The sequence below is a fragment of the Anguilla rostrata genome, chromosome 2 (genome assembly GCF_018555375.3).
Source record: "Anguilla rostrata isolate EN2019 chromosome 2, ASM1855537v3, whole genome shotgun sequence".
Classification (NCBI taxonomy): domain Eukaryota; kingdom Metazoa; phylum Chordata; class Actinopteri; order Anguilliformes; family Anguillidae; genus Anguilla; species Anguilla rostrata.
In genome coordinates, this window is record NC_057934.1 from 62,633,821 (window position 1) to 62,649,594 (window position 15,774).

Below are 15,774 nucleotides of genomic sequence, written 5' to 3' on the forward strand. Positions count from 1 at the left end.
AACTGCTGATGCAAAGAATTGCAAGAAACTGTTCTGCTCAGCCCATGCGCAGTTCCTAAGGTAGGTTTGTGTTTCCCTTCTAGGGGTGGGGGCCGGTGGGGACTTTTTACAGTCTCTGGTGGGGACATTTGTTAGATGATCGTTGTACTAATAACGCAGGAAAAGCATTTACGCTGATTTATGAAGATGTGTCCACTGAGTAGGCTATTAGTGCTTTTTACATTTCAGTATTTCCAATAACTCATTCAACTCTCATTTACTCATTTATTCAGGCCGAGTAGGTACTTGACCCATGCAGTGTGAACGCGAATAGTTCGGTCCACGCGCCGGTTTTGCGAAAATGAGTGATACATTACATTTATTTGGCAGATACTTTATCCAAAGCGACGCACTATAAGTGCATACCGAAGATAATTGGAACAACTACAAAACACAGGTCCGATAAGGTACAATAGCCTACTCATTCATTACAAATTTTTGCTTTATGACATTTTCTCGATGAGGAATCCTAACATCATAAAGATGTCATGTTAATAGCCTCGCTGACGTTATCTGTTGGACGAACTACAGCTGATGCAAAGAATTGCAAGAAGCAGTACAGCCCAGCCCATGCGCAGTTCGTAAGATAGGTTTACATTTCTCTTCTGTGGGTGGGGACAATGTTGAAATGAAAGTGATGTTACAAATAATGTATCAGTGTCATTCATCGCAACGTTTTGCTCAACGACATTATCTAAACTGCTGCTGGTTTATTCAAAGAAAAACAATATACCTTAATGGAAAGAAAGTACACCAAAAAAAATGTCAACTAGAATTTTTTTTACAAATTCACTGCAATTCATACATTATCTTTTCATTTTGATTTCCCCCCCATTTTAACTGCATCTAAATCCACTGATATGACCATTCATTGATGTTGCTAATTTTATTTCTTAATCTGGAATATTTAAATATTGCATTTGTTAGTCATTCTGCGTCTGCTATTTAACTATAATGATAGCACGGAAAAATTTAGTGCTGGCCAATGCCAGTGATATACACTTCCTCTGAAGATCATACTAGTCAATAGAACAATGAAGGGCACTTTCAGTCCTTACTCAACCCTCTTCCTTCTGAGACACTTATTGAAAGGACATAAAGGACAGAAACAGGAAAACATGCCCATTTCTGTCAGACACCTGGGATTGCTAAAGGACACAGTATGCTGTATGATGTAATACAATGAAAATGTCCTAAGGCAATACTGAAACACAGAAAGGTCTACTAATATGTCATAGCAAGTACAGGTAACACCCTACAGTTGTCTAGCAAATAACAACATTGTCCTTTTGATATCAGTGTATGCTCTACGGACACAACAGTCATACTTGTGTTCATCCGGGACCTTTTACTTCTGCCTGTCATTCAGTTTCAAAAAGCCAAAAGAAGTCAGACATCTATGTGCACCAAAAAATAAAAAGATTGGGCAGAAACCCAGGTGTCTTATTAAGGGCTTTGAAAATGGCAATCATGACCACGTGCCCTTCTGATAAAAATCTGATAAAATAAAAAAGCATTTACATAACATTTCAAAAATCAAGAGTATTGCCATAATCGTGGTATTGTCAGAGAATTAGTGTCCGTGTAAGCACACCCACTGTTATTATGTCATTATTAAATCATTGGTTTTACACCTGAGCTTATTCAGCACACTTGTTTTTTCCTGTGTATATAAATCCCTTGTTCCTTGTTTTTCATTGCTTGGTCTTAGTGTTTCCTAATTCGTCCTTGTGTCTAGTTTTATCCTAGCTTGTTCCCCCGTGCTTTTGCCTGTTTGTTGTTTTGTATCGTTGTTCCTAGTTGCCCTGATAAAGTCTGTTTGTTATTTCACTTATCTCTGCTTCTGTCTGCGCATGGATCCAAGCCCGGAGTCTGTAATGCTTATCTCAATGACTATTTGCTCCTGGTAGGTCCGTACTCTGGTCACCCATGATGTCTACCATACCATTATCAGTGGCCCATTATAAATTATGGCAGATTTGCAAATATCTGCATTTTCTGTGTGTGTGTCACTGTCCTATTGTGATAACACTTAATGAGGTGAAATGTTTTCTTCTGTTTACTAAAGCAATTTATATTCCATTTGACTAAATTTCTTTTCATAGCACTTCTATTGATGTTGCAGTGTTATCATTATATCATGAAGACAAGTCCACAGAACAAAGTTAATTTGTGTTTAGTTGTGCAGAGATTATTTCAAACATATATCAGTATCAAAACCAGTTTTATTCCGAAATGTTTCCAAATGTTTTTCTTCCTTTCAATTCAGAGAAGTGTGAATCATACACATTTACAGGACCATTGTAAGCCTGAAAGAGCACAATCAATCAGGTTGCCAGAATTGGTCTCTGTCGGAAGTTACAGATGGGTGACAAATTAAAGGGAAAACCTGAGTAAATAAGTGGATAAATATAACTAATGCAGATGCTTCCATACAGGTGTACTACATGATACTATTTTGCAATTAACATCCTATCATGCTCTGTGGCATGTATAAAAATGCTGAGCAGAATCAGTCAACATTGATCTTGGATCAAAATGGCAAGAGGAAAAGATCTAAGTGACTTTGAAAGAGGGTTCATTATTGGGGCACAGATGGCCAGAACTTCAGTCGCAAAGACTATTTAAATTTAAGTAGGACTAGTGTTGCAATAGGATCAGTGATTGAAGTGACATCTTCATTTAGATCTATGAGAAAGACATTAGTAAATAGGGTCAGAAATTGTATTTGAAAGCACTCATTTGTTGACTGTGATGCTCTTGCATTAGTGGGCAAAAACCATAGGCACTGGTCTACAGAGATGTGGATAAAAAGTGTGAGAAAGGTACAGGCCTGAATGCTTGACTCCTACAGTGAGAGGGTCCGGTGGCTCTGTTTTGCTGTGGGGGAATTTTCCTGGCATGGTTTGGGCCCACTTCTCCCCTTAGAGGGAAGGTTCTCTGCAAATCAATAAAAAGTTGTTCCGAGTCATCACTTTTATGCTATGATGAAACCTTTCTATCCTAATGGAAGTGGTCTCTTCCAAGATGACAATTCCATCATCCATAGGGCATGAGATGTCATTGAATGGTTTGATGAATATGGAAATGGGGTGAATCATATGCTATGGACTTCACAGTCACCAAATCTCAATTCAATGGAACACCTATGGGAGATTTTGGAATGATATGTTAAACAGCGCTCTCCACCACCATCATCAAAACACCAAATGAGGGAATATTGGAAGAAAGATACTCCCACCAGTAGAGTTCCAGAGACCTATAGAATCCATGCCAAGGTGCATTGAAGCTGTTCTGGGGGCTTGTGGTGGCCCAACAACTTACTAAGATGGTTTGGTGTTTCTTTTAATTTGTCACCCTTCTGTATATACCTTATGTTGGAAGCTAATGCTTTAGTAGGATCAGGTTAATTTCAAAGGAGATTTAAGCAGATAAAAAGAATATTTAATGCATCCTATTGCTAGTTAGTAGTTTCAATTAATCAATCTATCAATCATTGCATTTATATAGCACTTTTACAAACTTCCGAACGCTCAAAGTGCTTTACAGTGATGGATGGGAACTGACCTCACCCACCATCAATGTGTAGCACCCACCTGGATGATGCATGGCAGCCATTTTGCGCCAGAATGCTCACCACACATTAGCGAAGGTGGAGAGGGAGAGAACATTTTTTAGCCAATTAAATCAGGGGATGATTTGGTGGAAAGTTTGCGAGAGCCAGATCTGGAATTTAGCCAGGACACCGGGGAACCCCCTATTCTTTGTGATAAGTGTCATAGAATCTTTAATGACCTCAGTGAGTCAGGACCTCGGTTTAACGTCTCATCTGAAAGACAGCATCACCTACAGCACATTTTATCTTTAAATTGCCAGCAGTTTGACAGATTTATTAGTCTGTTTGTGATATAGCCACTCCTGTGCTTAAGATTTTATATAAGGATGTCATGTTTGGACAACAGTAATCCAACCCGTATAAATATCACAAAGCCACCATAGCAACAATAGCAGGAGAGATCCAACTTGTCTAGAGGAAGCTTATTATTTAGACGTGTTTTTATAGCACATGTTTGCTATAGCAAATATCAGTCCAGTCAATAAGTATAATAACACATATGGCCCATAGACCTGAGGTTCAGGAGTGCATTTGCGAATCGGGCAGTAGCTTTAAATAACTGGGTGCCAATACAGTAAGTCAGGCATAATGTAACAAAAAAAAAAAAAGATGGACTGAACTGTGAATGTTTTTTAAACATTCTTATAATAATAGCTATAGGTTGGGGTTATTTGTAAAGAATTCATTATAAGGGAATTTTTCAGGCTTATAGATGTGTACAACAGGTATGCAGTTTCCCTGGCCAATCAGCTGTCTTAAAGAATGTGTGGCATCAGCTGAATTGCTACCGTGCTGAAATGAGCTAGAAATGTGTACTTTACGCCACATGATAAAGGGGAATTTACAAATTCAATCACCTGCCAGTGTGCTAGCAATATATGAACGTTCTTTGCTTGTGAAACAGAAACAAAGAGCAAAGTAGCAGTTGCTCATTTTGTACGCATAGGAATACTTAAATTTTAGTGGAAAACTAAAGCAAATGAAGCTCAGACCTCAAGCAGGTTCTACTACTCAAATATGGAATCCCAAATGAAATAAACACACCTCATAATATAAATGGCCATATTAATAAATGCAGTAATAAATTGCAGTCAATAAATTGTGAAATAATTTAATAATTCAATAACACTCAACTAATAGTTGTGAAATATTATATCCTACTCATTATATAATGACATTATTAGATCTAATTTAATTTTTCTTTCATAATAACAAATTGGCTTTTTTAAAGACTTTTTTTTCATAATGATACTTTTCCAAAAAGCACATTTGGAGTAGCTGTCTTTCAAAACATATTTATTTATTTATTTATTTATTTATTTATTTATTTTTAAAGCCATTTTAAATAAAAGTAGTCTTGCGGGGGATGTCATTTTAAATAAAATCTGTTATTATGGAACTAAATTTTTGTTATATGTAACGATTTTGTTGAGGAAATTGTATTTTATAATGAGTCAATTACTTAATTATTTAATTATTTTAACCATTTATGTATATATATGGTTTTTTATACAATCAATGCATATTTATTTAGTTTTGGCAAAATGGGATTACATAATCGAGTCCTGCTTCAGTGGCAATTCAGTCATTAAAATAGGACATTTACCACAATTATGCGTTTTGCAGTATTATGTCATATGACATAACGGGAAGTAACGCCCCCGGCGAAACAATCAGACGCCAACGTAACCCTTGAAACACACCCCTTTTAAGTCATTCTGTTCAGGATTCCTTTGAGTCTATCACGCGTAATGCGCACTCAGTTGCATTTTTTCGTCGATTTGATTGGTTAGAGCTCGCTAAAGTTTATGACTAGTCTCGCTGGCACATAAATACACGAATCACGGCTACAGTTTATTCGGCTCGCAAACCAGTGCCGTACAGCTGTGAGGAATCCGGAGGTGAATTGCCAAGATAAGCGTGAGTACAGATAATTGTCGTTTTTGTTTAATAATCGAAACATGAAAATAACAAATTGTTGAGAATGATACAGATGGACGTTTTAAAAATAATAAATTTCTCAGAGATTTAACTATGACAATTAGGACGGTCTACATTGTTAACTAACTAGGCATCAATCGACTCTTGGTTAGTATATACACTCAGCTGATCATCTGACATTATCTATGTGTGAACTCACTTCATATCCATGTTTGTGCCTTACTTGTAACTGTGGATGAAACTAATCTGTCACCATTTAAGATGATTTTTCAAAAACAAGTAACATGACAGACTACTTCACATTTATTTCCCACTTTGCTGTGAACACACGACATCCATTAATAAAATATATTAGCACACAGGTGGTGTGTACTCTTACACACAACAGTTTTACTTGTCTGAAAACATATCCAGGCAATCTTGGTATTTAGAAACAAGGTGAGATCAATAATGATTATCAGTCTGCAGTTTTACATTCATTAGGACTGCCTCTTAAATTTCTGTGTTTGAGCATGGAAAACACTGAGACATGGTTATATCCATAGAAAGCATTGGCGAATAGCGCTACATGCAATGCCCTATAGTATATCCTTGTTTCAGAGATACCGAGTCATACAATAATACTGATTCAACATTACTGGACTTCCATGTGATTGGTTATTCTAGTGCAAATCCCTGTAAGCTCACTGATGCTAAAAAGGAACTAGGCTGATAATCTGTGAAATGAAACGTGTTGTTGTTCTGATACAGGAGCATAAGAAAGTGTTATCAAAGGATTCTTGACACTGCTGTAAATCATTTCTCTGATCAGCGGACACCCAGTTGTAATACAACACCGATTATATTTTTTAAACAGTCACTTTAAATAGTAAGTGGAAGTTACTGGTGTTTCACAGTTCTGTATGACAGTTCTGTATAGCCTCGTTTCCACCGCAGGAACTTTACCCCGGAACTAGGAACCTTTTGAGGAACTCAAACTTTTTGAGGAACTTTCGACCGCAGGAACTAGGGTCTAAATTTAGTTCCGGGGGCTTTATTTTACCCCCCAAAAAGTTCCTGCTCAGGGGGTAGTACTTTCTAAAAGTACCGGAACCTTTGGGGTGGGGCGCAAGCGCTGAAAATTATTGATTGGTCGACTACTTGCAGTGTTTTATTTCAACTGCCATGTTTAAAAATCTACAGCCGCAAACCGATTTATTTTCATAATAACTTCAAATCAAACTTGTATGTTATGCAGCGCAGTAGCCTAGTTTTGGTCATAGCCTGCCAACGTCTTGGAATTATAACGTGTGCTCTTCTGTTCTTTTCTTGATTTAGTATTTGTTTTATAAAATGCTAAGCATTCGTGCTGGGACAGCATATTACGTACCAAAACATTCAAACAGATTAATTCGGTTGCTGAATATTTTCTTCCGGATTTTCTTTGTTAGCCCGTTGTAATTGACTCAAAACGTTTGATACAGTTATGTGAGGTATGCGGTAGTTCTGCGTAATTCACATTGGTGATACAGTAAAAGCAAACTGGAAATCACCTTCCGCACTTTTTGTCAGGGTAAAATAACAGGTTAATTCTAGTAATTGTCCCTTTAGCTTTTTCAGACTGCCGTAATTTTACTCTGCCATTCTTCAATTCCACAAAAAGACCAGGAAGACTATGGACTAATTTATGGTGCATGGTTCGCATCTGGAGGGCACACTTCGCTGCTCGGCTAGCAGTAACTTCGAAGGAAAGCAAACGGTGGCTGTACCACTGCTAATTTAAATTTTCACGCAAGTCCGAGTTTTCGTTCTATTCTTGTCATTTTGCGATTAGCCTATATGGAATTGACGATGAGAAAGTAATCAAACAGCAAATTGTTTACAACGTGTGCATGTTTTCTGCTGTTGTTGCCAGTTATATTGGAAATGTGAATGCATTCTGTCGCCTCGGATGTCAAGACATGAAAGTGAATGTTCGCATAAAAACATAATGAATGTGTTTGAGAGGATATATAAAACAGTTACAATCTGACTATTGGCCTGCTATATCCTATTTGTTGCATAACAACGGTCCAAGTTCAACTACCAACGACAGTTTTGCTTGACAACGGTAAAATATGCCCGAACGGCTGCAGAAGAATATTTCAATTCCAGGTGATTAAATCGATAAAAATCAATAAATACAAAAGTAACCATATATAGTCATTGTTGGTAACCCGTTGTATGTATGTGGAATAAACCCCTCCGGGCTGTCCCGGTTATTAGAAAATAATGTAGGCTACTTTGGTGGTAGTATGGGATTACAGAAGAAATCATAGGACAGATGGACCGACGACAACATCGCTTTTTCATACGTCAGTGGGCTAATTTGCCTAATCTTCGCGGGACTTTAGACCGCGGTGGAAACGCAGACAACAATGGGCTGAAGGAACCTTTTAGTTCCTTGAAAAGTAGTTCCTGGGACTAAAAGTTCTGGGTACTTTTGGTGGAAACGCGGCTTATGTCTGCACAATGAATATACTTCTCTGTGTGAATATGATTCCTTATTTTCCATTACAATATAGTAAGCCTATATGTTCCCCTCTTTCATGACTGGGATTTGCACCCCATTTTAGTTACCTAGATGGTTAGACCTAAGTATTATTCAGAATGCCATCCCGTTTTGTTAGTAGCGGGGGGAGGGGGGTCTACAGCTTCTGAAATTATTTCACAATGTATTTCCCTCTATGTCAATGTGATATCTGCTGCCTTAAGTTATAAAATGGTTAAAATGTTTGTATTGTTTGAAAAGAATCAGGATAAATCTGTGGAAAGACTCAAAATGTCTGCATGGTATCGATGCACAGAACATTTATAAAGTTCCATGCTAAAATAGAAGAAAATACACAGGTGAAAGACATGATAATAATGAATAATGATAATTGGGTGGTAAATATATGACCCCTTAAGGATACTTAATGTATCCTATCGCTGAGGCATCAGTACTGCTATCCCAGACACTCAAAATGACTGTACGTGGGACCGCCCTACTAAGCTATGTCTCGCACGCACACACACACACACACACACCTACACACCCACAAACCCACAACCTATTTGCTGTGGTGCGGTGACCTGGGAGGGGACCATGTTGGCGTCGACCATGTCGTGCAAAGAATTCGATATCAGGGTTGCGAAATGCCAAGCCCCTGAAAATGCGTGGTTGGTTTATGGATTTACAGCCCCTTTTATTGGTTTTGTTACGTATGTCATATGGCGTGTGTTCCTGTTTCCTCCCTTTTATGGCCCCTAGTCCATTGATCCAATAAGGTGTATCATTAACACTGCCTTAGTCAAGGAGATAACCTCATTCCTGCGGTCTATTGTGGCTGAGGTGGCCCCACCCACAACGCTACACTAGGTCCACCAACACATCTCTCACCTTTGTGTTCCAATAAAATATTCGGTCAAAGTTTGTGTGCTTAGAACGGAACACTACATCGATATCTGAATATATCCACCTAGTACCAGCAATCTTTGAAGAAATGTATGTGACCATGTCCTATTACACAGACTTCATCTCGACATCTCAACATGGTCCAGGCTCTGTCCTAGTTGACCAAACATGTTGGCAGAGTCCTTGGCTTTAAACATCAGATGTGTACCTCTTGTTTATGTATCATGAAGAACTTCTAATCTTTGAGTACTAGCAGGAAGTTGAACTGACTTCTGTTTTATACACCACAAGAGATCATTATTTGTGGGTGGCCATACCTAGAATCGTTAAGTTTCTATGTATCCATTCTGTGATGAAGTAGATCCACCTCAAGGTGTGGTTGAAGACAGCATGAGACTGGTATTGGCAGTTTGTACCAATATAACTACTGTCTCTACTTTATTACTGGGAAGTGACCTATCACGATGAAGGGCTGCACATACAGTGTATGAAGTGTATGTGTGGCTCCTCAATTTATGTTTTCTAGTCTCCTGCCATTATAAAATATTCCATATCATAATATATTACCCCTCCCCAATTCATCAGTGACTGCAACATAGAGATAGAGAAACCTCTGAACAATCAACTTCAGATCCTACTCGTAGCCTCTACTGTAAGTATGATTTCAGCCAAAAGGAAATGCACTGTCCTAAGCATTTTGATTAGTCATGATCTGCCTCCTGTATTTAAGTGTCAATTAACTGTATTTAAGTGCTCCAACTTTGTCTTAAATTAACCTGGAGTAATTTGTTTGATTTAAAAAAATTCTATAATCATTATTCTTTATTATTATCATTGGAATACTCTTAACGTGACATAAAGAAAGAGGATATGTCTACCAGAAATGCAATTATGAGTTACATGGCAGTCAGTTAGAAACCGAAAGCCATTTAAAAGAACATACAACTATATAAGAAGCTCCGATCAGCACCATTCACTTTCGTTTTTCTACACATAACCAATAACTTTTTATTTAACTGCGGCAGTGCTGACTTTCTCATTTCTCCTGCCCAAAAGAAGTAAATGTGTGGAATGCAAGGTGCATTTGCATGTGTTCATGAGAGAAATGTGTGCATCAATGTGAAAGTGGTTTGCAGTGGACGTGGAAAGCCTTTATGATACTTCGACCATAAGTGTTTGTGGTTGTTTCTTTGATTTTAAACAGATCATGGAAGTGAAAAACATGTCGTTCAAGGCAGGGACTGAACTGAAGATCACAGGTGTCCCCAAATCGGATGCCGCTAGGTGAGTCATTGCTGCCTCTCTCTACAAACCCTCAGTTCACTCTGATCCTAAATTTATTCCCGTCTTAATCCAGCACATTTCGTCTTTGTCGTTTAAAAAAAAAAAAAAAATGATTTCAGTGTTGGCCATGCCCTCTTCTTAATCCCTGCGTTCTGATTGGTTGACTTGCCTTGCACGTCTCGCTGTATCTCTCTGTCTCTCTCTCTGCCAGTTTCGCAATCAACGTGGGGCAGTCTGAGGACAGAATCGCGCTGCACTTTAACCCACGCTTCAACTGCCACGGGGACCACTGCACCATCGTCTGCAACTCCAGGCAGGACGGCTGTTGGAACAGCGAGCACAGAGAGAACAACTTCCCCTTTCAGCAGGGGGAGGAGTTTAAGGTGAGGCCTGGGGTGGAGGGCGGGGGGGACACTGCGCTTGAAGCTTGAAGCCTTGGCAGGTGCCTTTGTCCAGACAGCGTTTTCCTGCCACAGCAGCTCTCTACTTGCTCAATTGGATTGGGTACACACCTGTCTTAAATGGATCGGCCTGAAACTGCAAAGTGAGAAGTGCTTGCACAATGACAAACTTCACACAGGAATTGTTCTCAGAGAAACTGCCCTTCACAATCCTGCATGTATGGGATTTAGACCCTTTAAGGAAGAGGGCAGAAATTCTGTACCTCACTGCATGAGAAATATTCCATCTGAATCATTTAGCACAGTGTTTGGTTATGAGAACCTCCAGTGGTGTAATGGCATCTTTGAAGAATGAATACCAAACTCTTGTGCTTTTCTTCATATATTATGTTCTTTATTCAAAGACCAATGGCCAATTTTTTTACAGCAAAAGATAGATATGTAAATGATAGAAATGTAGATCAAGTAAAATCTGTATCATACACATTTTAATATTCTTTGATCTCTTGCAGGCTTGTTATTTCATTGGTTTTCCCTGCAGTTGTTGTGTATTCTGTATGAGTCAGACTGCGTTATCATTCTTTAGCAACATCTTTGTCCTGCCTTCTCTCCCCTTTTCAATTTTCCTCTCCCTCTCTCTCCCAGGTGTCCATTTCCTTTGACAATGACCAATTTCGTATTAAACTATCTAATGGCCATGTGTTTCATTTCCCCAACCGTCTGGGTGATGACAAATATAAACACATTACCATTGATGGAGCCAGGATCACAAGCTTCAAGATAAAATAATGGCCAACCAAGAGGTGTTGGACATGCCCCTTTCACTGCTAATTGGCTGGTCTGCTTCACAGTCTGACTGCTAATTGGTTGTACAGCCTTGATAAAGCTGTGTATTGTCTGCCCCTTCTGAACATCATTGCCTTTAATTTTGTGCAGCCTTGTACTAATGTCAGTAAAAACTCATTTCACTTTTATAGTGGTAGACTTCAACATGGGCTGTCCTGTCCTGATGGCTTTTCCTGATATGGTGTGGGAATCATTTAGCAATAAAAGCTTAAAAGAGCCTTACCACCGTGCCTGTTTTTTTGGTTCTACATTTGGGGGTGGGGAGGAGGAGGAGGAGGTCCATTTCCTTCTATTTATCTTTTTTTAGGTCAGTTTCACTCTTTCCATGTACACAGCTGCATGTTTTCTGAAGAGATTCAGGCCAGGTTTCTTGATAAAGGGAGTAATGTTGATGCCCCTGGGACCTGAGTTTACATTTCGCTGGTTACAACTCCACTTCCATAACCAGTGGGCTCACGGGCATGCACAGATTAAGGATATTTTATATGATGTGATGACAATTCATGAAGAAAACAGCTTTTACTCTGGGGCTAAAATAAAACTACACCTACCGAGAATCTGCTGCGCACAGTTCTCATATTACTGACCCCCAAAGAATAATGGTACAATCCCAGAGGACCAGGATGAGAATGAAAGTTGATCAAACTACCAGGGTTGGGTGGGGTGGGGGAGAGGACTAATTTATTTAATTAAATAAATGAAACCATGATTTAAGAAATGTGTTTTGTGTTTAATCAGTTTTCCTAATATTAAAATTTGTCAAAAGTTATGAAACCATTCATATGCAACCAGTGTGACTAATATGCAATGAGATATTTTTTACAGCACTGCATTTTGTTCACATCTTTATTTTTACTCATGTAAAATGTTTCCTGAATGTGCAATTACAATGCAGTACGAAAAAGTATTTACAGTCCTCTCACATAAAAATGATGTACACTGTGTTACAATAACCAGGTGTGGGCTATCGGACATAACACGAAGCCACATCAGCAATAACCACGACACGAAAGAAGACCCAGTTGAGCACAAGGTGATATATAAAAGTCAAGCAGTTGTTTATTATACAGGAAAGCTGGGATTCCGATCTATGCTGTGTGTCCTAGAGATGTTCTAAGCATATATACAGGCTCAGCGCAGGTTGCAGGATCTCCCCGGGCAGGCAGATATAATCCACGCCAGAGCTGAGGATGGTCCATCCTTCGGTTCCTTACAGATGTTCTGAGGTTGAAACTGGGGTAATAACTGACGATCCTTACAACCTGCACTTGTATTTAAAATAACTTTCTATGACTAAAAGGAAACACAAAGGCTACTATTGGTGAAATAAACAACATGTGATAGAAAAGTTTGTAACTTGGACAAACAATTCACATATGGTTAAGTGCATATTCCCAGCTTTTATGAAAGTGTATGTTTATACATTTTGGTTTTACCATTAGAAATTCCATCCCTATATTGCACCTCTGCATATCCTCACATATTTTTTTTTTTTTTTTGGATGTATGCCATTTTTTGTACACAGCCACACATTCAAACATCACTGCTTGATGCCAACACAGTGTGGCAGTGTTGTACTAGAACAGATCAGGTGCTGCTGGAAAGGAGCAACATGAAAACATGTCGACCAGAAATTTAATTCCACTCTGTAGCACCCCAACCCCTGTTTATATATTTAAGTAGCACCATGGATAAGACAATAAACTGGAAGCCTGGGACCCTGGCTTCTTGTGTAGAATAATGTAGAATAATACAGAAAGCAGTGCTTGTGAATGGCACTATTAAAAGGCATTCCATAATGACTGAACTTATTTTATGTAAAATTATTAAGCTAGACAAATGAATGAAAAAAAAAAAAAAACAATTACATAAAAAGAAACACTAATTATCAATGGGTGAGATATGACCACAAAGTGTTATTTGGCATGTTAAAATGAGTAATAATAATTTCGATTTGTAGTTGTAAAAAGTGCTAATTTGCATATTAGTTAAAATACTTTTTCTTCTGAGAGGATCAAGTCAGAATTCATTTTTCTGTTTCAATGTGATGAATGAACACGATAGCTGGTCATTTGTTGAGTGGTTTTTCAAAATTTTGTTTTATTGATATACATTTCAAATAACCCTCTGTATATGCCAAAACATTTAGATTTTTGCCGTTTTCCCACATTAAATACCCCATTAAACGGTGTTCAATCAATCAGTCAATCAAACTTTATTTATATAGCACATTTCATACAGTGGCTGTTGCCCAATGTGCTGCACATGACCGAAAGACAATAAGCAAAGGTAAAAAAAAAAAGCAAAACACCAAATAAAAGAATAAAAGAATAAAAGAACAATAGATGAATTAAACAACAAATGATGAGGCACCTTAAGTGAAAGCCAGGCTAACAAGCTATGTCTTAAGGATTTTCAAAAAAATGTTCACAGAGCAGGAGTCCCTCAGATCCTTAGGCAGACTGTTCCGGAGACTAGGGCCACAGTGGCTAAAAGCTGTTAATCGTGTTAATCTTTCATTAAGCCGTATTAATCTTTGTAGCTGTATCTATAAGTTAAGGTGGAGAAAAAAGTTTTCCATAGTATATAATTAAGAGAAAATGGCTGTTGAATCTACTTTTTTTTAAATAAATTGACATGGCTGACATATAAACATGCAAATTAACAATTTAAAGTTTCTGATCATTGTTTTGTATATTTTATGAAACTACAGTAGTTGTAGAAGCTAAATATCATAATATCTAAAAGTTTACCTATCCAGCCAATATTACACTTCTCAGCTGCTCAAGTGCCCCTCTAGTGTGACATTAAGGCAAAAATAAATATAGAATCTTACAAACCTATCAAGACATACGTTTGGCCCATTAATGTGGTAGTTTAATATCCCAGATAGGACATGTACCCTTGAGAAACCATGTCTTTTCATCCGAAGGGTCATCCTAATGGGACACCCGCATGCTTCATTTTAACCCAAGGTGCCGTAGAAGTGCCTCTCTTGAGTCCCCATGGTAGCTGAGTTTTTTTGTCCCCAGTTCCTTGTGACTTGAGCGTGAAAATGAAGCACGGAAATGACCTAATCGGGATGTCCCTTTGGGTGTAAAAACTGAAGGTCTTCAGCAGCTCGAGTGGCCCTCTGAGGTGACATTAGGGCAAAAATGAAGTGTAGTAAAGTATCCCTTTAGGGTATGGACCAGTGGTTACATTAAGGTTTAAAAAAACAAGGGCACTTCGGCAGTCAGAACAAAAAGGGCTGGGGCTGTCGCTGGGGCGGTTCGTTTCACTTGTAATGCTCTGAAGACACATTGTATGCAAATTGTCATTCATGTCTTTCTCTTTCTGTAAACATGCTGTGATGTTCTGTGTAAGGACCCACACGCAGACCAGGGAAATCCAAAAAACGTTGTCTTTATTCAGTCCGAAGTTCGAAGCCAGGTGATCAGAGAGAGTGCGGTACCGAATCGAGTTTCCAAAAGAATAGTAAAAAGACAGGCAAAAAGTCAAAAACCAGGAGATCAGAAATAGCGAAGGTACAAAGGGGCAGGCAAAAGAGAAGTCAAAGAAAAGCGAAGGTCGAACCAGAAGCAAACAAAACCAAAAGGGGCAGGCAAACTCGAAGTCGGGCAAAAGGGTGTCGCAGGAATCTCAATAAACAAAGGCTTACAAATAATCGGCACAATGAATATGATCAACGTTCTGACATTGAACGGGTGGAAAAGACTGACATTTATACACTGGGGAAGATAACAATCAAGGAGGGGTAAGTGAGTGAGGGAGGAGTAACAAACAACATCCAGGTGAAGAACATTAGGAAAACTAATTCAATGACAGGGGACTGACAAAACGCGGACTGGAATCACATAGACAACAATGATAACAGACGGCCTGGGTGAAGCAGGTAAACACGTGCAGAGAGAGAGAGGTGCAGTTAGAGCAAGAGACAGGTGCAGGCAATTGCAGAACTCAGCGTTAGGGCAGACTAGAAAGAAAAGGGGCGGAGCTACAGCGCAGCATGGAAAAGGGGAGACTGGTTAATATATTAGTATAGTGATCTAAACTATCAAAAACCCAAAACTAGTGTGTGTTAGTCCATTAGTAATATTCACATGTTAGTATATTAGCGAGGTTAGTACTTTACAATCTATAAGTTAGTAGGGATTAGTAGAAATTAGTAAAACTAGAAATAAGCAGGAAGTAAGGCGAGGCTGGAAAGAAGGGGGGAAACCACGAAAACC

General features: G+C 38.6%; 1 protein-coding gene across 2 annotated transcripts; it reads left to right on the forward strand.

Moving 5' to 3' along the window:
• Nucleotides 1-41: 41 nt before the first annotated feature.
• Nucleotides 42-11,764, forward strand: LOC135248780 (beta-galactoside-binding lectin-like). Of its 2 annotated transcripts, none has more exons than XM_064323708.1 (4): nucleotides 42-60; nucleotides 10,216-10,295; nucleotides 10,507-10,678; nucleotides 11,342-11,764. In XM_064323708.1, exons 2-4 carry the CDS (start codon nucleotides 10,219-10,221, stop codon nucleotides 11,483-11,485), a joined length of 393 nt encoding a protein of 130 aa, XP_064179778.1. In that variant the 5' UTR covers nucleotides 42-60; nucleotides 10,216-10,218; the 3' UTR covers nucleotides 11,486-11,764. The 2 variants fall into 2 exon arrangements, with proteins under 2 accessions (XP_064179778.1, XP_064179777.1); XM_064323707.1 differs by lacking the exon at nucleotides 42-60 and adding an exon at nucleotides 5,373-5,575.
• Nucleotides 11,765-15,774: the final 4,010 nt, after the last annotated feature.